The following is a 23450-nucleotide window of genomic DNA, read 5'->3' as shown; positions in this document are numbered from 1 at the left end:
TACTCTAAAACTGTATAGGCTAATCCTTTTAAAGAAATGCACCCACAATTGTAAGTAATTTGGATGCAATACATTTTAGTACACAATTATTTCTGGGTTAGTGAATTGTTAGAAGTTAAATGGAACTACAAAATAAGTTTTAGCTATATTTCTAAAGGAAAACTTAAAGACACATATGATCTTAAAAGTACTCTCATCTAACTTAAAGCAATACTTTAAGCTGACAGGGAATCAGAGAATCTCCAAATTGGAAAAGGCCTTCAAAGTCTTGGTTTAACCTTGATGTCACACGTGGCTTATGCCCTCAATCTAAGACAAGCCTCTGCCTTAAAATTGGTAAACTCCTAATTTGATAGACTCCTGACTCATTCAGAGCCTTGAGCAAAGATGGGCCCTTAAAATATCCTAATCTCACATCAGGCCTGAGACCCGAAGCAGACTGAGCTGGGACATCGGTCTTCCACCCTTGAACTGGGACTTACACCATCGGCTCCCATGGTTCTCAGGCCTTCGGACCTGGACTAGAATTATACCAACAGCTTTCCTGGGACTCCAGCTTGCAGATGGCAGATCATGGGACTTCTCAGCCTCCATTAATTTTGTGAGCCAATAAATCTGCAAATTTATCTCCTACTGGTTCTGTTTCTCTGAAGAAACCTGACTAATACAAGACTATTAACGTATTACCAATTAGTGCATGAGCTCAATAAAGCTAATCATATCAATTAATCTTCCCCACATAAGATTTTCTTTTAAATAAGTAACAGATGTATATGGTTCAGAACTTAAAAGGTACAAAAGGGGATACACTGTAGAGACACTCAGGACCTTGCCCCAAAGGCACTATTACCAGTCTTCTGTATATTCTTCCCAAAAAGCTATGCATACAAAAGAATATATATACAAACAAGCCAACTTTAAAACTCCTCCTCTCCATCAACAATTACAGGTAAATATCAAGTACATTCAATAACTTCAGTGCACAATATGGCACAATCACAACAAAATGCATTAAGTACTATAATACAGCCATGTCCAAGAGGCTGTGTTAAGTACAGAGAAGGGAGAGCGAACAGTACAAGCACGGGCAGTGACATGAAACCAGAAGGCAGCACTGAAAAACTGCAAGGAACTTTTGGTATAGCTCAAGCACAAAATATGTAATGGGGGGGCAGGGAGGACCTAGTAACTAAAGCTAGGGTGAAAAAAGCCAGATTATGAAAGGCATTCTATGCCATTTAAGGAACTCGGACTTTATCCTATATGTGGAGAGCCACATGTAGGGCATGCTGAAGATATTCTAAGGAAAAAAAATCCTTTAAATCGGGAACTTGAATGCGTGAAGACACGGGGGCTTTCAAGTACCATATGAGACAGAGAAGGACTTTTGTAGCTGCTGTTCTACAACTGCGCTAATGATGCCATTTGGAGTGAAAAGTACAGGGAACTTCTCGAGGATTTTTTTAAGGTTTTCTTGGAATTCATTCTCTCTCTATCCCCCCCTTCCTTCTTTCCCTTCCCTATGCTTAGACCTTTATAGCTGGGGTCTAAAACCACCAAGGACACTTCATTCCACTCAGACACCAAGAGAACAGCCAAGCTGGCCCATTCCACTGGGTACTTGGAAGAATGACAGAGGAACTGCAGACACTGAGTCACTCACCAAACACTTCTGAGAAGGAGTACAGCACAGTGGGTAAATCCACCAGCTCAGGAGAAGGACACACTTGAATTCACACCCGGCTTCCACTTACTATCTGTGGGTTTTGTGCCTCAGTTTCTGAATGTGCAAAACCGAGTTAAGGATAGTATTAAGCAGCTGACATTTAGGGCACATGCTTTCTATATGCCAGCTCCCGTGACAAATTCCTTCTGTGTACTATCTCATTTAATCCTCATAATAGTCCTACGAGGTCAGTTCTGATAATATTCCCATCTTACAATGAGAAAACTGAGGCTTGATGATGCCAAATCACTTGCCTAGGTCACTTACAAAGTTAACTAGCGATAAAGTCAGAGTTCAGACATTCATGTAGAGCAGGTCATGATGTGACACAATCCGAAGAAAATGGGGCGAGCTTTACGCACTGTATTTGTTGTAGCAGGACACCATAGTAACGTACTGACTCATACTAATTTCAAGCCTACTGAAACTTCCTAGTCTTTTTCTAAGCAAATTACCACTAAGTTAAATCTTCCATATTCTCATGAACGTACATGAGACAATAAGTTGACTTGTTAAAACTCAAGTCAAAAAATAATACTTTTAATAATGATTAAATTTCACCTGGTTTAATTTTGACTTGATGAGAGTCACTGATAAAATGTGGAGCAGGAAAGGAGTCAAGGGCAAGTTTAGATGAAAATCAATTTATTTAACAAATATGTATTACCAAAGATCAGGTTTACTTGCACTTTAGACAGTAATAATAAATCGATACAGTATTTAATGAATGGCCACAAAGGAAGCAAGAATCCCTGGAAGTAGAAAGGCCCAATTAAATGCAGCCCTCAAGTAAAGAGAGAATTTAAGAACTTGGTCTGAATACGCACCTGTACTACCAATAGGTGCCCAAAAGTATCTTAGACTTTATCATGACTGAGGATGCTACACAGTTTCTTCAGGATTACCTTAGGCAAAGGCACAGCAAAGGAGATGATAAAGATAGCAGGTGGCAGATTTGATTTTCAGATATTTATGACAAAATAGGTATCAGCTTAGTGGATTCCAAGGGGAGGGGATACTCTTTAAATGTCCTAAACCAGGGCCAGCCCCGTGGCTGAGTGGTTAAGTTCGTGCACTCTGCTTCGGCAGCCCAGGGTTTTACCGGTTCAAATCCAGGGCGCGGACATGGCACAGCTCATCAAGCCATGCTGAGGCGGCATCTCACATGCCATAACTAGAAGGACCCACAACTAAAACTACACAACTATGTCCTGCGGGGCTTTGGGGAGAAAAAGGAAAAGTAAAATCTGTAACTGTCCTAAACCAAGATAGTTATACACATTTATTCCTAAACCAAGATAGCTGTACATATTTATTCCTAAATTCAAGCTGGCTATACACATTTATTCATCTATTTTTAGTAATTATCAATGGCCACCGATGTGGCAAGTGAATTAGAAATTCCCATAACCTCACTATGAGGTTACAGCAAAAATAAGTCTCAAACCAAATTCTGCCACTATCGACCATGGAAAAGATCAGTAGAATTTAAACAGCAGATACTTATTTGGGCAATTAGAATTGCAATTCGGGAGACCCAGATTCAGGCAGAAACCCGAAAGGTGCTCCAAGGAAGACAAAAGAGGCAAGGGTGTATAAAGGCAAAAAGAGATAAATTACACAGGTTGTTTTGCAAAATTTGTGACAGCTGCTGGTAACCACTGCTACATTTTAGCTATACATGATTGGTTGCTAAGGCCATCTCTAAGGCAAAAAGTTCTTATCTCCGGGAGTAAGCATCCTGGATAGAGGTGTGGTATACGTGTAGAAGCCCTCTTTCCTTAATGGCCTTCTGGCTTCATTTTAGAAGCCCTGACATATGTCACTCCATTTTATCATTATCCATACCACACATGCAAATATTTATTAACAGACATAAAAAGAACCTTAAAACCTGCTGGATAAGCTCAGTGAAGTCTCAACTTCCTGCACTTTGTAATGCTCCAACAGCCTGCATCAAAGGTTTACCTGAGACAAATGCATCAATACTTTGATTTGGCTAACGATATTGTCAGATTCAAGCTATCAAGGATCCTCCAGACCAGTGGCTGAACGCAGGACTACTTCATTTAGGGATCAAGCTGAGGCACTATCCCTAAAGGCAAAGGACAAAAGGCCAACTAGATCGTTATACTCCGTTAATTCAGGGGCTGAAAATTTCTATAAAACAGCCAAAACATATATCTTGAATACCACTGATTTCATCAATGAGAGCCCATTTATAATACATATTATGCTAATGAGGAAGGCCACCAGCGTTTATAGGAAGAAAGACGGCTGGACCACTTGTAGTATTCCCCATCTCTAGAATGTGGCCTCTAGGATAAATGCTAGCTAACCACTCCTAGAGTATTCTAATTAGGACAGCTCACTATCTCTAGATTGGAACTCAACACGTGTGCAGAAACATACATGCACCCCAAGGCATACTGTCTATGCTTAAGTTTTTAAATTAAATTTTAAATTAAATAGATTTCATAACAGGGAGTTTAACATAGCTAATTCATTTGGACCTGTGCCATCCAATAAGGTAACCACTAGCCATATGAGGCCACTGAGCACTTACAATGTGGCTAACCAAACTGAGATGTGCCAGAAGTGTAAATTATACACTGGATTTAGAAGGCTTGGTACAAAAAAAAGAAAGTAAAGAATCTCACTGATACTTTTTATATTGATTATATGTTGAAACAACATTTTAGGTATTGAGCTAAATAAAATATATTACTAAAATTAATTTAACTTGATTTCTTTTTATTTTTTTAATGTGGCTATTAGTAAATTTAAACTTACATGTACCCTGCAGTTGTGTCTCACATTGTTTCTATTGGACCGCTCGGCTGCAGACTCTTTCTTTCTCCAAGTCTCCAGATTCTTGAGTAGTTTTGTGTAGTTCAGCAGATGATTTAGAAGAAATCTCAGCTATTTCATACTCACATAATCATTCAGATGAGTCTACTTTCAGGACATTCAACTTGAACCATCTCTTCCTAACCAAACTCTTCTTCCGCCCTCTTTGAAGCCTCATTGTCACTAAATCATGTTTTATCTCCAAACACCACTTCTAGTCCCTTTATCTCTCCTACTACAAGGCTGAAACATTACCATATACCAGGGTTTTAATTGGAATTCCCTTGTCCCAAAATTTACAATACACATAGCTGCCTTCAATCAAAGTAAATCATATAAATATTAAGTAAATGAAAAATATCAAGTCTAATCAAAATCTCTTAATCTCTGAGTCTTTAAGAAAGAATGTTGTATTAGTTATTCTGCTAAAAACAAGGGAAATACATTGTAAATTTATTTACTTTTTGGTATACATACAAATACAAAATTGATGATTCGGGTTGTGGCCCACAATGAAAGAAGGAACAAAAATTAAGCACCTATAAAACCTATGATTTCAGAGGAATAAATAATTACACAGCATTAATAAAATTTAATTTGTCCACTGAACATAGTGTGGAGACAAGGAAGTAAAACCCTTATAACTTAGCTGTTGAGAGTATTTTTTAAATACTTACTTTTTCGTTAGAATCACATCTTGCTGAACAGAGACTACGGGACACCATTAAGCACTGTCTTGAATAGTGTGGAACATCCTACAAAAAAAAAGTGAAATAAATTACAGATACTTACATGAGTTTTAAAAATATTTTTTCAGGGTAATTCACCCAGTATGCTTCTAGCTAAAATGTTTTATCAATCAATATATGTAGTTCTAAGCAACATGCCATAACTATGGAAGGTAAATCATAACTACAGACACATCCCCCCGGCACACAAAAGAAATCAAAGGCAGGGAAATAATCTCCAGAAAAGTATAACAAAAGAAGTCAACGAGTCAAGCAAAATTTGAAGTAAAGTCTTTCTGATCATGCAGACTCAAATGGCAGGATCAGAATGTCACATACCACACAGAACTTTATACAACATAAAACAAGTCTTGGCCTTCAAGGAGCTTCAATTATAACAGTGACCAGAAAATAATAAAATGTTATTTTTTATTTGTTGATGTCCTATGATTTCCTTTTTTTTTTTTTTTTTGAGGAAGATTACCCCTGAGCTAACATCTGCCACCAATCCTCCTCTTTTTTGCTGAGGAAGACTGGCTCTGAGGTAACATCTGTGCCCATCTTCCTCTACCTTTTATATGTGGGACGCTTGCCACAGCATGGCTTGACAAGCAGTGCATAAGTCCACACCCAGGATCCGAACAAGCGAACCCCAGGCCACCGAAGCAGAACGTGCACACTTAACCACTGTGCCACCGGGCTGGCCCCTGAATATGATTTTTTATTTTACTTTTTCTGGTATAAAAGTGGTTTGGGGGGGCTGGCCCCGTGGCCGAGTGGTTAAGTTCGCGAACTCCGTTGTAGGCGGCCCAGTGTTTCGTTGGTTCGAATCCTGGGCGCGGACATGGCACTGCTCATCAAACCACGCTGGGGCGGCGTCCCATGTGCCACAACTAGAAGGACCCACAACGAACAATATACAACTATGTACTGGGGGACTTTGGGGAGAAAAAGGAAAAAATAAAATCTTTAAAAAAAAAAAAAAAGTGGTTTGGCAGACAAAAGTGAAAAGGCAATACTAATAATCAAGTTCACTTCTAACTCATTATGTTTCTATTGTTCTAATACAAATGTTTGTGGAGAAAGTGTATCTTAAGGCTTTAAAACATTAAGAATAATCACTAATGAAAATTACAGCCAAAGTTTAAGAGAATAATTTACCCAGTAGTTACTGATAAAGCTGGACCAAAAAAAAAGGGGGGGGGGGGTGAGGAGCAAAAGGCAATAGATACCGTAACCTCTTAGAACTTTCTAAGAGAACAACTCAAATAAGAAGCAAAATGTTTCTATAGCAACATCTTAAAATGAATTCAAATATTTGTACAATTATTTTTTTTAAAGAATCAAGCTCCAAATTACAAAATGTAATCTTTACACAAAAGTGAAGGTAATAAGAGACGTCACGAAGATTGCGGAGTGAGTAGTCTTCTTTGTCTCTCCCCCTTCGAATCTACAACTAATTGGACATTCATCGCTTAAAAAAGGATATCCATATAGCATCTCAGGACGCCTGAGAGACCCGTGCTGCTATACATCGGAAGGCGGACAGACCTCCCCCCAGGAGGAGGTGGAGATAGGTGAAAACTCTCCGACCCCTGGCCCCCGAACAGCCTAGTACCTGCAAGCGGCTTTCTTCCAGCAGACTCCCCCATAGCATCGCCACACACCAAGGGCAGGAGTGTGTGTACACCAGAGAAGCGATGGTGGAAACAGGTGACTACAGCCCTACCTAAGCCCCCCACGATTACACCTAAGCCCAGAGGGAAACTCCAGGGTCCTGCACCAGCAGCAGGGAAAGCCTCTGCTCGCCATTAGTGGAGAGGCCCCACCCAGCATTCAGAACACCAGGAGGGTCCCGAGGAGAATCCTGGGCAGGGCAGCAGTCAGCCAGCCACCACTGGACTCACAGACTCCGGATGTCCCCCAGACAGGGCAAGGGGCTCCCGGAGATCCCCTGGGAGAGGACTGGGGCTGGGTGGAGTTCCAGCAGCCCGGCTCCATGGCCCGGGAGGAAAGCTAAAGTCTCACAGCAGCCTCAGCGAAAGCCTCTGCACAGCAATAGTAGAGAGATCCTGCCCAGCAATCACAAGGGTGGAAGGCCCAGGGGAAAAAGTAGCATAGCTAGGTGAGCTAACCACAAACAGCAGAAGATACCCATAGCTCTGCTGTGGCCTATAGTGGACAAGTGAGATTTTGTGGGCTCCGACAGTGACAGAGCTGCAAATATAGGTGATCCTGCTCCCGGCCGCTGGGAAAGCCCATAACACCACTGCAGACCCTAAGGAGGGAGCACATCTAGGCGGTCTGCAACAGTAGGCACCAGCAGTCTGAAGCACCCTTACGACTGAGCCCACAGCTGAAGAGGGACCCCAGAGGACCACTGAGACTACGAGGAGGGGCCCAGGCCCAGTTAGCAACAGCTGAGAGGGTTCCTGGTTGGTGTAATCTAAACAGCTGCTCCCCCCGACACACCAGTAGAAACAAGTGGAAGCAGTAACTAAACTGTATCTCTATGCGGAGGCACAAATCTACGCCATCAAGCAGTATGAAAAAATATATTAAATCTCCAGAACAGAAGGAAAATGACAAATACCCAGAAAACAATCCCAAAGACAATGAAATCTATAACCTAAATGATGATGGCTTCAAAACAGCCATTATTAAAAAACTCACTGAGTTAAAAGAGAATACAGATAGACAACTCAACGAGTTCAGGAGCTATGTCACAAAAGAGCTTGATACCATAAAGAAGAACCAAACAGAAATACTGGAAATGAAGAACACAATGGAGGAGAGTAAGAAAAATCTGGACTCTCTGAACAGTAGGACTGATAATATGGAGGACAGAATTAGCAATTTGGAGGACAGGAATATAGAAATGCTGCAGGCAGAGGAGGAGAGAGAACTAAGACTAAAAAGAAATGAAGAAAACACTCCGAGAATTATCAGACACAATTAGGAGATGCAAGATAAGGATTATAGGTATACCAGAGGGAGAAGAGTAGAAGGGGGCAGAAAGCCTGTTCAAAGAAATAATGGCTGAGAACTTCCCAAACCTGGGGAGAGAGATAGAACTTCATGTGACAGAAGCCAATAGATCTCCAAACTTTATCAATGTAAGAAGACCAACCCCAAGGTATATAGTAGTGAAGCTGGCAAAAGTCAATGACAAAGAGAAAATACTAAGGGCAGCCAGGCACAAGAAAATAACCTACAAAGGAACCCCCATAAGGATATCAGCAGATTTCTCAACAGAAACTTTACAGGCTAGAAGAGAGTGGAATGATATATTCAAAACTCTGAAGGACAAAAACCTGCAGCCAAGAATACTCTACCCAGTGAAAATATCCTTCAAATACGATGGAGAAATAAAAACTTTCCCAGATAAACAAAAGTTAAGGGAGTTCATTGCCACAAAATCTCCTCTTCAAGAAATGCTCAGGAAAACCCTCATACCTGAAAAATCAAAAAAAGGAAAGGGGTTACAAAACCAAGAGCAAAGCAGATAAGTAGAAGGACAATAACAGAAAGTAGCAGTTCTCCATCAGAACAGGTTAGCAAAAGTTAAATAAAACATTAAAGATAAAAGGAAGGGAAACACCAAGAATAAACATGACTCTGTCATTTTAACCACAAACTCACAACACAAGAAATAAGAGATTAAAAAAATCTGAGAATAATAACCTAGAGGGGGAAGAGAAAAGGGATAGAATGTTTTAATTCAAGGAAATAAGAGGCTATCAGAAAATGGACTATCTCATCTGAGATGTTTTATACAAACCACCTGGTAACCACTAAACAAATGAGAATAAAGACACAAATTACAAATAAGACAAACCCAATACAGAAATTTACATACCTGAATTAGTAATCCAAAAATCATGGAATGAGAAACAAAGGAAATGCAAGAGAACCAGAAAACAAGAGATAAAATGGCAGCGGGAGGCCCCCACATTTCGATAATCACTCTAAATGTAAAAGGATTGAACTCTCCAATCAAAAGACACAGAGGGGCAAGATGGATCAAAGAACAAGACCCAACAATATGCTGCCTCCAGGAAACACACCTCAGCCCCAAAGACAAACACAGACTCAGAGTGAAGGGATAGAAGACAATACTCCAAGCTAATAGTGAACAAAAGAAAGCAGGTGTCGCTATACTAATATCAGACCAAGTAGACTTCAAAGCAAAACAGATAACGAAAGACAAAGAGGGGCACTATATAATGATAAAAAGGACACTCCACCAAGATGACGTAACACTTATAAATATATACACACCCAACACAGGAGCACCAAAATTTGTAAAGCAACTCTTAAGAGAACTAAAAGGAGATATCAACAACAATACAATAATAGTAGGGGACCTAAACACCCCATTAACACCAATAGATAGATCATCCAGACAGAATATCAACAAGGAAATTATAGAATTAAATGAAAAATTAGACCAGATGGACTTAATAGATACATATAGAACATTTCATCCAAAAATAGCAGGTTACACATTCTTCTCAAGTGCGCATGGAACATTCTCAAGGATAGACCATATTCTGGGAAACAAAGCAAGCATCAATAAATACAAGAGAGTTGAAATAATATCAAGCATCTTTTCTGATCATAATGCTATGAAACTAGAAATCAACTACAAGAATAAAGCTGGGAAAGGGGCAAAAATGTGGAGACTAAACAACATGCTACTGAACAAACAATGGATTATTGAAGAAATCAAATATTATCTGGAGACAAATGAAAATGGAAACATGCCATACCAACTCATTTGGGACGCAGCAAAAGCAGTCCTAAGAGGGAAATTCATTGCAATACAGGCCCACCTCAATAAACAAGAAAAATCGCACATAAGCAACCTCAAATGACACCTAACAGAATTAGAAAAAGAAGAACAAACAAAGCCCAAAGTCAGTAGGAGGAGGGAAATAACAAAAATTAGAGAAGAAATAAACGATATTGAAACAAAAAAGACAGTAGAAAGGATCAATGAAACAAAGAGTTAGTTCTTCGAAAAAATTAACAAAATCAACAAACCCTTAGCCAGACTCACAAAAAAAAAAAAGAGAGAAGTCTCAAATAAATAAAATTAGGAATGAGAGAGGAGAAATCACAACGGATACTGAAGAAATACAAGGGATCATAAGAGAATACTAGGAAAAACTATATGTCAACAAATTGAACAACCTAGAAGAAATGCATAAATTCCTAGACTCTTACAACCTCCCCAAACCGAATCAGGAAGAAATAGAGAATCTGAATAGACCAATCACAAGTAAAGAAATAGAAATAGTAATCAAAAACCTCCCCAAAAATAAGAGTCCAGGACCAGACGGCTTCTCTGGAGAATTCTACCAAACATTCAAAGAAGATTTAATACCTATCCTTCTCAAACTATTCCAGAAAATTGAGGAAGATGGAGCACTCCCTAACACATTCTTTGAAGCCAACATCACTCTGATCCCCAAACCTGACAAGGACAACACAAAGAAGGAAAACTACAGGCCAAGATCACTGATGAACATAGATGCAAAGATCCTCAACAAAATTCTGGCAAGCCAAATACAGCAATACATCAAAAAGATTACACATCATGATGAAGTGGGATTTATACCAGGGACACAGGGATGGTTCAACATCCGCAAGTCAATCAACGTGATACGCTACATTAACAAAATGAGAAACAAAAACCACATGATCATCTCAATAGATGCAGAGAAAGCATTCAACAAGATCCAACATCCATTTATGATAAAAAACCCTCAATAAACTGGGTACAGAAGGAAAGTACCTCAACATAATAAAGGCCATATATGACAAACCTACAGCCAACATCATACTCAAGAGACAAAAACTGAAAGCCATCCCTCTGAGAACAGGAACAAGACAAGGATGCCCACTTTCACCACTCCTATTCAACACAGTACTGGAGGTGTTGGCCAGAGCAATTGGGCAGGAAAAAGAAATAAAAGGAATCCAAATAGGCAATGAAGAAGTAAAACTCTTGATGTTTGCAGATGACAGGATCTTGTATATAGAAAACCCCAAAGAATCCATAGGAAAACTATTAGAAACAATCAACAGCTACAGCAAAGTTGCAGCGTATAAAAATCAACATACATAAATCCGTAGCATTTCTATACTCTAACAATGAACTAACAGAAAAAGATCTCAAGAACTCAATCCCATTCACAATCGCAACAAAAAGAATAAAATACCTTGGGGTAAATTTAACCAAGGAAGTGAAATGAATGAAAACTACAAGACTTTCCTGAAAGAAATTGATGACGACATAAGGAGATGGAAAGACATTCCACGCACACGGATTGGAAGAATAAACATAGTTAAAATGTCCATACTACCTAAAGCAATCTACAGATTCAACGCTATCCCAATCAGAATCCCAATGTCATTCTTTACAGAAATTGAACAAAGAATCCTAAAATTCATGTGGGGCAAGAAAAAATCCCGAATTGCTAAAGCAATCCTGAGTAAGAAGAACAAAGCTGGAGGCATCACAATCCCTGATTTCAAAACATACTACAAAGCTACAGTAATCAAAACAGCATGGTACTGGTACAAAAACAGGTGCACAGATCAATGGAACAGAATTGAAAGCCCAGAAATAAAACCACACATCTATGGACAGCTTATCTTTGACAAAGGAGCTGAGGGCCTACAATGGAGAAAAGAAAGTCTCTTCAAAAATGGTGCTGGGAAAACTGGACAGCCACATGTAAAAGAACGAAAACTGACTATTCTTTTTCACCATTCACCAAAATAAACTCAAAATGGATCAAAGACCTAAAGATCAGGCCTGAAACAATAAGTCTTCTAGAAGAAAATATAGGCAGTACACTCTTTGACATCAGTTTCAAAAGAATCTTTTCGGACACCATGACTCCTCAGACGAGGGAAACAATTGTAAGAATAAACAAATGGGACTTCATCAGACTAAAGAGCTTCTTCAAGGCAAGGGAAAACAGGATTGAAACAAAAAAACAGCCCACTAATTGGGAAAAAATATTTACAAGTTACTTATCCGACAAAGGGTTAATCTCCGTAATATATAAAGAACTCAAACAGCTCAACAACAAAAAATCAAACAACCCGATCAAAAAATGGGCAGGGGACATGAACAGACATTTCTCCAAAGAAGATATAAGGATGGCCAGTAGACACATGAAAAGATGCTCATCATCACTAATCATCAGGGAAATGCAAATCAAAACTACACTAAGATATCACCTTACACCTGTTAGAATGGCAAAAATATCCAAAACCAAGAATGACAAATGTTGGAGAGGTTGTGGAGAAAAAGGAACCCTCATACACTGCTGGTGGGAATGCAAACTGGTGCAGCCACTATGGAAAACAGTATGGAGATTTCTCAAAAAGTTAAAAATAGAAACATCTTATGACCCACCCATCCCACTACTGGGTATCTATCCTAAGAACCTGAAATCAGCAATTCCAAGAGTCCCATGCACCCCATGTTCATCGCAGCATTATTTACAATAGCCAAGACATGAAACCAACCTAAATGCCCAGCAACTGATGATTGGATAAAGAAGATAGGGTATATATATATATATATATATATATATATATATATATATATATACACAATGGAATACTACTCAGCCATAAAAAAGGACAAAATCATCCCATTCACATCAACATGGATGGACCTTGAGGGCATTATGTTCAGTGAAATAAGCTGGACAGAGACAGACGAACTCTGTATGACTCCACTCATAGGTGGAAGTTAACATATAGACAAGAAGAACTGATTGGTGGTTACCAGGGGAAGGGGGGTGTGGGGGGAGGGCACAAAGGGTGAAGTGGTGTACCCACAACATGACTAACAATAAGGTACAACTGAAATTTCACAAAGTTGTAAACTATCATAATCTTAATAAAAAAAGCAAACAACAAAAAAAATTCGTGTCCTTTAAAAAAAACAAAAAAAAGTGAAGGTAATAGATATGAAAGATACACTTCACAGAATAAAGCCTTCACACTACCAAGTAAAGAGCAGAGAAGAACAATGAATTGGGAATGGAAGAAAATTAACTTGATTACTGTGCCCCTTTTAAGGCCAAAACTCTCTCACATTCCTTCAAGCATCCCTATGAGTTCAAGAGTATTAGCCCTAATTTTGAGAATGAGAAAAATGAGGGGCTGACCTCCTGGCCCAGTGGTTAAGTTCGGCACGCTCCACTTCGGTGGCCCGGGTTAGGTTCCCAGGTGCAGACCTACAGCACTCATTGGCAGACAGACATATTGTGGTGGTGACCCACATACAAAATAGAGGAAAACTGGCACAGATGTTAGCTCAGGCCAAATCTTCCTCAAGCAAAAACAAAATTAGAAAAATGAGTCTTGAGAATTTTAATTTTTCAAAAGTCACAGAGCTAGGCTGTAATGGTTACAAGGTTTATGCATAGATCTATTCAAAGCATTCTGAATTTTTTTATTTTGAAATAATAAAAATAACGGTACCACCCACATTAACACCATTGTCTATGCGAAGATATGATTTCGGATGAGAAAACAATTTACCAAGGTCTCACCACTCCCTGTGTTCAAATAAAAATTCAGTCTTCCACTGCTTTCAGCAGAATAGCTATAATTTAGCCACTTTACTCCTATATTGAACTTAACAAATAATCCTTCCCCTAAAAATCATGTCTAGTGTTTAGAGCCTCAGCCAATGCAGAAAACAAACACTAAGAATTTAAAAAAGCAAAAGCTACCTGGGAATTTCTCACACTTATTCTGCTGCAAGGTAGCAGCAGAATATTTACATGAGAAAGTAAATGGCATAACAGCTTCCTCTCAATTCTACAAAATAGAACAACAAAGTAGTTTACATTTTCACAAATTCTCCCTAATACTGTCAGGCACATAATGGTCTATCCCAGCAACATGTCAACATATCCTTTTACAAAAGGCAAAATCATAGATGAGTGTTTAATCACTACCAATTAAAGGGTATAACTTACTCCTGGCGGCAAAAACCAAATGGGTGTCCTCTAGAGAAAAACACAACCTGAGATGGACATTTTAGGCATTCTAATTAGCTTTGGAGAGAGAGAATAAACAGTGATGTTTATGTCTGGGGAAGGGAACGCTTCCAAAAGCAGCATACCACCTGGGAGAGAACTGAGAGAGGAAATCAAGGGACCTGAGTTCTAATCCTAACTCAGCCTGACACTATTTCCATGACTTGAGCAAACCCTTCTGCTCTCTGCTAAGAAATGAAAGCTTAGATGACTGTCCTCTAAGTTCCCTTACTAACCTAAACCACTATTACTAAAAAAACAAGAGATGAGGACCGGGGTATCTAACGTGTGCAAGCCTCTGGCTATTACTGAAGTTGAATTACGGAGATAATCCAAACTGAACATGTGGGCCAAGAATATGGGGACTCAGATCTCACTGGTGAATCACTCTGAGAATGACAAACACGCAGAGCTACTTGGCAGAAATAGAGCTAGTTTCATAGATTTCAATAAATCTGAATTACGCATTAAGTTTCTAGGATACCTTTTGGAATAAAAACCTCAGGACTCTATCTCATTAGATGGGCTCATGAAGAATGGACTAAGCTAAATTTGGCCCAATAGGGGAGAGAGTTTCTGTCCCAGAACAATTCGGAAATTTCTAAGTGGCCAAGCTCTGAGAAAGGCTTGGGTCAGCTGACTCAATGTAAACTACATTTACTTTGAGAAAACTACCAACAACATAAAACTAGAATAAAAAACGTCTACACCACACAGTTCTTAAAACTAATGAACTCTACTACAAGTTACACCTGGACAAAACGTAGGCGCTGTAGCACATGTGACTGATCAAACTGGTTTTTCAGAATCTTTTTATTACTATTTAAAAATTGATTCCAAAAAAATTGATTCTGAAGATCTAACAGACTGTATTTTGCCACCATTATCAAAAAGGAAAGCATACAGTGTGTACACGTGTGAATTTGTGATAATGCACCCCAAACTTTTAAAAACACAGACGCCCCTGGTTAGCCAAGTAACTAGAAGTGGAAATGGTACAAGCAGACAGAACCATAACAACAGAACAACTGCTACCCAGAAACAAGGGTCTGGGCGAGTCCCCCAGCCAGTCTGCACTGATCTGCAGTCGGCCCCACAAAGGCTCTCTGTTCCTGTTTACTCCTGGCGGACCTTCATGAAAAGTTCAAACTTATAAAGAATATAGGTCAAACATTAGGCAATTTTGTAGAGCTACAACAGAAAATTTTTTTAATGCACAAAACAAGCTTGTAGAAATCTGCTAATTTGGACCTCCACACAGAATTTTAACATATTGGTTTTGTTAAGCATATCACAAACTGGCTACAAGCCCAGTCCAAAATTCTTTTAAGACACTTCCTAGCAACAGGCATTCTAGGAAAAACTTTAATCAACTCCATCTATAAAGACTGTTTAGCCTACCAGAGCCAAAAAGAGAAAGGGCTGTAAGTGCAAAATGACTTCCCAACAACATAGTGCCATTGGTTCTCTTCTGCAAGAATAAAGATTTCCTACATTTTCCACACTTAGAAAGGAAATCCCTGCTAAGAGCGTGGCACATGGGAAGTAACATGACCTCAGAGTCACAAGACCTGGGTCAACTCTTTGCTCCACTGCTTCGTAGCTACGTAACATTGAGCAAATAATTTCTCTGGATCCTAGTTTCCATCTATAAGATGTAGGTGACGACACTTCCCATGCTTTCCTACAGAGGTGGTAAAGGACCAAATCAGCCTTGATAAACTGTAAAGCAACAATGAAACGTAAGATATTACCCAAAAACTAAATCCAATTATGCCGTTCTCCCCTTCTTTCTTAAAATTATACCAGACCATTTGAGAGTTACCATTAGAGTAATAATGTAGTAATTAAGAGCACTGGTCCAGACTCAGACAGATTCGGACCTGGGTTCAAATGTTGGCTCTGACATTTCTTAAATATATAGGACATTTCCTCATGTAAACTCGACATAATAACAGTACTTACTTAGGACATAAGGCTGCTATGAGGATTAAATCAGAGTGTGCAAAATGCCTAGCACAGTTTTGCATACGTTACAGTAAGCACACAATAACTATTAACCAAAAAAGGGGGAAATGGTATAGCTCTTAGACAAAATGGATGCATGCCTTCTAGCCATTGTTGGAACAACAGGGAACTGAATATCCTTTTCTAAGCTCAGATAGCATCTATTTTCACATTCTACACATGACCTCATATGAAAGCCCAAACTGGTAAATCCAGTAGGAATTATGTCAAAGAACAATCTAAACACTAATTCTGCAAAACACATAACTACTGTTATTCTTAACATATCCACAGTAGCATTCAGGGGAATAATACTAAAACAATTCCATTGCCAGAGTAATTCATCATCAGGATGCATTCTACCTCAAAGAAGAAACTATCCTCAAAACTGGATTAATAGAGCCATGACATCATCTTATCACAGTAAAAGTCAACATTAGTGCTTCATCTTCAAAATTTCTGAGCACAGGTCCTCTCTTTCACGTTTCACGGCACAGAGCTCGGGACAGCAGCTGAGTCTTTATTTCAGCATTTTAACAGACCCAGAGTGACCTTCTGACAGAATGCCTTCTAAAAACACTAATGTAAGTCAGGGTTTTTCACTTAAGCACAGCTTTTCTTTCAAACAGACAGTGACTATCTAGTCTTCTGAACCTCACTAGCCATCCCAACCTTTAACTGTCAGCCAAGACCTTCTGTTAAAAGCTAAGCAAAATACCTAATACTGGAGAGAAACGATCAAATCTCAAGATTCTCTGGCTCTGCCTCCATAGTAAGCTAGAGCACCAGGAAACTACATTCCTCAACTCTAAAACTTCATCATTCCACCACAGCTCCCCTACCAGGCCATTCCTCCCACCCCACTTGTAGCGTATGCTGTTGGTGTCCATTCAGAGCCTCTTTGCCAGTCAGCACCGCGTTCCCAGCTGGTGTGCTGACTACTCATAGCACACACCTGCTCCCTAGTCTGGCCCATCTACCTCAACCAGACAGGAGTTCTCCATCAAGCCAGGGAGCTACCCCTCTCCCCACCTCACAGCCAATGACTGACCTGGGGCTCAAAAGGTGGGCCCCCTCACCTCAACGTGTGACCAATTTGGTAGTGCAATCTGAGCTTTAGAGTTGGCTGTCCAATATGGCAGCCACTAGCCACACGTGGCTACCAAGCACTTGAAATGTGCCAGTCCAAATTCCAGTGTGCTCCAAGTGTAAAATACACACCAGATTTGAAGACTAAACACAAAAAAAAGACCTCATTAATTTTTATATTTACATGTCAAAATAGTATTTTTAATATATTGGATTAAATAAAATATATCAATATTAATTTCACCTTTTTAAGGTGAGTGCTAGTAAATTTTAAATTACATTTGCAGCTCGCATTGTACTTTCATTCGACAGGGCTGATCTGCAGCAGTGCTTCTCAGACCTCACTGTGCTGGGCTCCACCTCCTCTGTTCCTAACTTGGCAGGTCTGGAGGGCCCAGAAAAATCTGCATTTCTGACAAGCTGGCTGTGGTCCCCACTTTGAGAACCACTGCTCCAGAGCTCCCCTGGGGGATGACACTGAAGCTAGTTTCCAGCTGGGACCCCATCCTTGCTCAGCTTTTTCCCCCTGCTCTATCCTCCTTCCTTCACTCTTCTCTTGACCACTACCTGCACAAAATCCCTTTCAGGCTCTGCTTCTAGGAAACCTAACCATCCCACCTCCACAGAACTGTTTCACACAACTATAACTTGCACAAAGTGCCAGATTAACAGCAACCAATGAGATGGGAAATATCACTGTATTTTTGCGTAAAACAAGTAACAAAGAAGTTATTTATTGGATTGCTAGTTGCCCTTATATAATGTATTCTATGCATTCAACGCCAGGACAAGGCTTGTTTGTCCTGAAGAACGAAGGCTCCTTACTATAAGACAGGGACAGCTCTATGACCTACCACCTCCCTCTTTTCCATGACTGCTATGAAGCTCAGACTAGTTTTTGTGCCCAAGATGTATAAATTTGCCATTTCTCTTTTTACTAAGTTTGCTAATATGGTATAACAAAGGTGTTGACTCAGATCTGAGTTTGAATCCTCAATCTACCACTTAACTGTTGTGCGACCTTGGGCAAGTTACTTACCTCAGCTGTAAAAATGAGAATCATTTGAAGGCACTTTGATGACTAAATGTGTACACAGCTTTCCTCCGCCTTTCCCATTTTCAGTAACACCAGAATCATCTATGAACCTGAGAAGGTGTTTTCTCACTACTTCTCCTTTAACACATTCATTACGTGACCCCACAAACAACAAATGAGATCACCCACTGCTCTATGTTTTATAAATTCAATCAAATTATTTTAATGTAACAATTGTCTTGATCTTCCGTCCCAAGCCTCAGCCTTCCCTATCACAAAGAACTTACCACACCCAGCGGCTTAGGTCAACAACTTAAGGGTCACTTTTTTTTTTAATTGCGATATAATTCACAAACCATAAAACTCATTCCTTAGGGGCCGGCCCCGTGGCCGAGTGGTTAAGTTCCCGCACTCCGCTTCGGTGGCCCAGGGTTTCACCAGTTCGGATCCTGGGCGCGGACACGGCACCGCTCATCAGGCCATGCTGAGGCAGCGTCCCACATGCCACAACTAGAACGACCCACAACTAAAATATACAACTATGTACTGGTGGGATCTGGGGAGGAAAAGAAAAACAAAACATTCTTTTAAAGAAGACAACTCAGTGACTTTTAGTATATTCACAAGGTTGTGGAATTATCACCACTATCTGACTCTGGAATGTTTTTTCAGCACCCCAAAAAGAAAGCCCTTAGTTGTCAGCAGTCTCTCCCATCGACCCCTTTCCCCCAGCCCCTGGCAAACACTGAACTACTTTCTGTCTCTATGGCTCTGCCTATTCTGGACATTTCATATCAATGGAATCATACAATATGTGGCCTTTTGTGTCTACCTTTTCAAAGGTCCTTGATTCCTCTCGTTCTTTACATCTCCCTTATAACCCAACAAGTACTACTGGCTCTAGTTCCAAAACATATCAAAAGTCTTGCTAGCTCTCACCAACGCCAGCACTAACGCCCGACCATTATCTCTACCTCGAACTTCTACAGCAGCCTCCTGACTGGTCTCCCTGCTTCCCACCCCTGCCCCCACTAGGACATTCTCCACACAGCAGTCAGAGAGGTCTTTCCAAAACATAAATCCAGTTTGCTTAAAAACCTCCAATGGACTCCCATCAATAGGCTACGTCTCAAATACAAGCCCCTACAAGACTGTCCTGCCTACCTCATCACCTAGCATTCCCCTCCTCATTCACTTCACTCCAACCACACTGACCACATCCATCCCCTGATTATACCAAACGCAATCTCACCTCAGAGCTTTTGCCTTGGCCTTCCCTTAGAATGACAGTCCCCCAGATCATCACAAGGTAGGCTGGGTCAGTTTTCTGGTCAAATGCCATATGCTCAGAAATGTCTCCCGTTTTCCTTAGGTAACCCCTCATCCAACACCACCACCACTCTATCCCATTACCTTATGTTTTTTCCTTTCAGAGCACTTACCACTCTTTGAACTTATGTATTTATGAGAATACTGTCAGTCTCCTCTACTCAAATATAACTACAAGGAGGGCAGAAACATTCACTATTATATCCCCACCACTAAACAGTGTCTGGCACATAGAGGTGTAGTGGGTTGAACAGTGGCCCCAAAATGATGTAGCACATCCTGGAACTTGTGAATGTGACCATTTTTAGAAAAAGGGTCTTGAGATGAAATCATACTGGAAAGTGTCATGGCCCCAAATCCAACAACTGTCCTTATAAAAGAAAGAAGAAGAGAGGACACACAGGGAGAAAGAAGAGAAGGCCTTGCAAGGTCAGAGGCAGAGACTAGAGTGATACAGCCACAAGCCGAGGAATGCCCGGAGCCACCAGAAGCTCAAAGAGACAAGGCAGGATTCTTCACTAGAGCCTGCAGAAGGAGCATGGCCTTGCTGACATCTTGATTTCAGACTTCTAGCCTCCACAACTGTGAGAGAATAAATTTGTGTTGTTCTAAGCCACCAGGTGTGTCCCATGGATGCTGTATTAGTTTTCCTGACTGAAATTATGTCTACATCTTCCAACACTTTTGAAATTCACTTTTATTTTGATCTTACTATATTGATCCCACCACAGTTTATGATTTTTTTAAGTGAAAGTCAATAAGCATTTAAAATAAACTAATTTTTTAATCATATACTATCCTCATTTTCCAAAAAAAATACCTATTTGTTTCACTATTGGAGAGTATCTTCAAAACAATATTTCCGCATATGATACTTTATCATGCTACTGAAATTATTCTCATTAAAGACCAAAGACCTTATCAAATTCTTCCTTCAGTCTTTATCCCTTGACCTGTCTACTCCAGGGACCCAGTGAAGGAACATATTTTCATTTCTTCTGGTCTCCTCAGTGCACACCACAGTGCCAGACACTTAGTAGATGCCCCACACACTTTTTGAATGGATGGATAATTCTTTAGATAAATGAACGAGTAAATGCTATACCATCTCCTCTCAAGCCATTCCTCTAAATCCTATTCTCTTCTTCCTTCTTCCAGATCCTAATTTAGGATAATAAGATTGAGTATTTATTCAATTTATCAGATCACTGACCCAAAAACCAGCCATTGCTTTCCCTTTCTTCCTGCAAATTCAATAAGACTCTTGTAGTCATCTAACTCCAGATACCTAAAATGAAAAACTACATTTCTACCCCCCAAAAAGAAAATTTCCCTTCCCAAATTTCCTTTTTCATCCCTGTTCTCCCAATTACCCACATTTTTTTTAATTGAAATCATTTAAACAACTCCTTTTCCTTCACTCTCTTGATCAAAAATGTCACCATCTTTCCCCTTTATTTAGAAAAGGGTTTTACCAATCACTCCTCTGCTCTGAACCTCTTTAGAATAAAATCCAAAAAGTAAATGTATAAATACAGGAGTATCCAAAAGCATTTTATTATACCAGAAACTGGTTTCTGTAATAATCTTAGAAGATTTTTTTCCCAAATGATTGTCAGAAATCCATCAGCATGTTGCAAAGATTTACCTCTGGGCAATTCTAAAGCATTAGGATATGTTCAACCATTCTTTTCCATGGCTAGCAAAGAAAATCATGGATTTTAAGGAACACAGAGCTTAAGCAGTCAAGCGTCATGAATGCTTCATATAATGACACCACTCCAATCAGAGACAGTCTGTACTCGGAAAAGCAAGCCTTTGGTATCCCACCATCAAGGTGCAAATTCTACCTCAGCCAGTTGGGTCCTTGAGCAAGTTACTTAACTGCTCTGAGCTTTTGTTTCCTCTTCTGCAAAACTGGGCTTCTGTACCTAGTTACTACATGGATAAGAGATAACATATAAAAACCATATAAAGCGTATAAAAGCTCAATAAACTATAGCAATTACCTTAAACCCAACATCCTGGAGCCACTGAAAAATGTACACAGAAGAAAAAACTAGGTATTTAACCAACATATGTTTAAAAAGCACAAAATAAATAAGGAAAGACTAAAATGTGCACTCTACATATATCCTAAAAGCAAACAAATTCTGTTAATTGGCTTCAAAGAATGATTAGAATTCTCTAGACTACAGTTGAGAATTAGCAGTCTGCTTTCCAACCAACCAAATGGTTTGCAGGGGTGGAGAGAGAATTGGCAGGAATAAAATCTTCCAAAAGTTCTGCTTCAAATACAGACTCAGTGGAGCACACTTCAAGTTCACAGAAGAGAAGCACAGAGAGGAGCTACCCAGCAGCTCAAGTTCCCCTAAAGCGACAGTGAACTTCAGAGATTCTTCCACCTCCAGGAGGAAGTCTTCACTGGCAAACACCTAACTCCAATCAGTACAGTCACACATTGAGCACCTATTATTGTGTCAAACAGTGTGCCAAGAACACAGAAGTAGACAAGATGCAGTCTCTGCCAATACATTAAAAGGAAGAAACCGGGTAGGAAAAACCAAAACTTATATAATGTACAGTAAGTGTACAACAAGTGTATAGCAGTAAGTACAATAACTTTCCTCTGTCTTAGCCCCACCAATCTAAAATACATCAGTATAATCCTTCCCACCTCCAACATGAATGGCTTCCCATTGCTATAAGATAAAGAACAAACCTAATATGAACGAGTAATGCTGTACGAGTAATAGCATGGTCTACAAGGCCCAACATGGTGTGACTCTTACCTACCTCCCCAGCACCATCTAGTCTCTGTACCAGAGCTTCAGAAGGCTTTTCTTAGTTGTTCTATCTTGTCATTCCTTCTGGCCCCAGGGCCTTTGCATGTGCTGCTCTCTCACATATAATACTCATCTCTTCTCTCTTTGCCTAGAAAAGTTACATTGTCCTTCAAAACTTGTTTCAATTTTCACTTCTAAAGGAAAACACTCCCTTACTTTAGGCAGTATTGTATGATTAAGAATGCATGTTCTGGAGTTCTAAATCCTAGCTCTGCCACTTATTAGTTCTGTAGTTTTGAGCAAGTTACATAACACTTTGTGCCTCAATTTCTTCATCTGTACATGGGGATTATATGGCTGTTGCAAACATCCTGATACATTAATTCAAGTAAGGCCCCATAACAGTATCTAGGACATAGAGCTCAAAATCTTGACTTTGTCAAATCCTTCTATTTTATTTTCTTATAACACCAGGACCTCTCCCCGAAAAGCATCTTACACTTATTTGTCTCTCCCTAACAGACTAAAATTTCTAAGAGAGCAGAAACTATATTCATTCCCTAGAGGAACCATTCCATAAAGATTTGTTGGAAAGGAAAAAATAGTCGAAAGGAAGAAGCTGAGGCCAGTGAAGAGACTTGTCTAATATACAATACTGCCCCTGTGTGACTCCAGAGCCCATGCCTTTCCACTGCACCATGCTGCCTCCTATGTAAATGCAGCAGAGTCTTGCAATTGCAATTGATGTGGCCAAGAAAAATGAAAAAATTAAAGAACAATAAAGATTACAGAATAAATTGGTTACAACACGAAAACCATTGT

General features: G+C 39.7%; 1 protein-coding gene across 8 annotated transcripts in view; it reads right to left on the bottom strand.

The window, feature by feature from the left end:
* Positions 1 to 23450, bottom strand: part of PCCA (propionyl-CoA carboxylase subunit alpha) — a 416667-nt gene that overhangs the window by 390321 nt on the left and 2896 nt on the right. For all 8 annotated transcript variants that reach the window (XR_011428069.1, XM_023621782.2, XM_070240419.1 and 5 more), the window contains exon 2: positions 5254 to 5331. Coding sequence is in view for 6 of the 8 variants with exons in the window: in XM_023621782.2 (XP_023477550.1) it covers positions 5254 to 5331 (78 nt within the window). In the remaining 2 variants the exon portion in view is untranslated. The remainder of the gene's footprint in view (positions 1 to 5253; positions 5332 to 23450) is intronic.

This window comes from Equus caballus, chromosome 17 (genome assembly GCF_041296265.1).
Source record: "Equus caballus isolate H_3958 breed thoroughbred chromosome 17, TB-T2T, whole genome shotgun sequence".
Taxonomy (NCBI): domain Eukaryota; kingdom Metazoa; phylum Chordata; class Mammalia; order Perissodactyla; family Equidae; genus Equus; species Equus caballus.
This window is presented reverse-complemented; position numbering and strand designations above follow the sequence as displayed.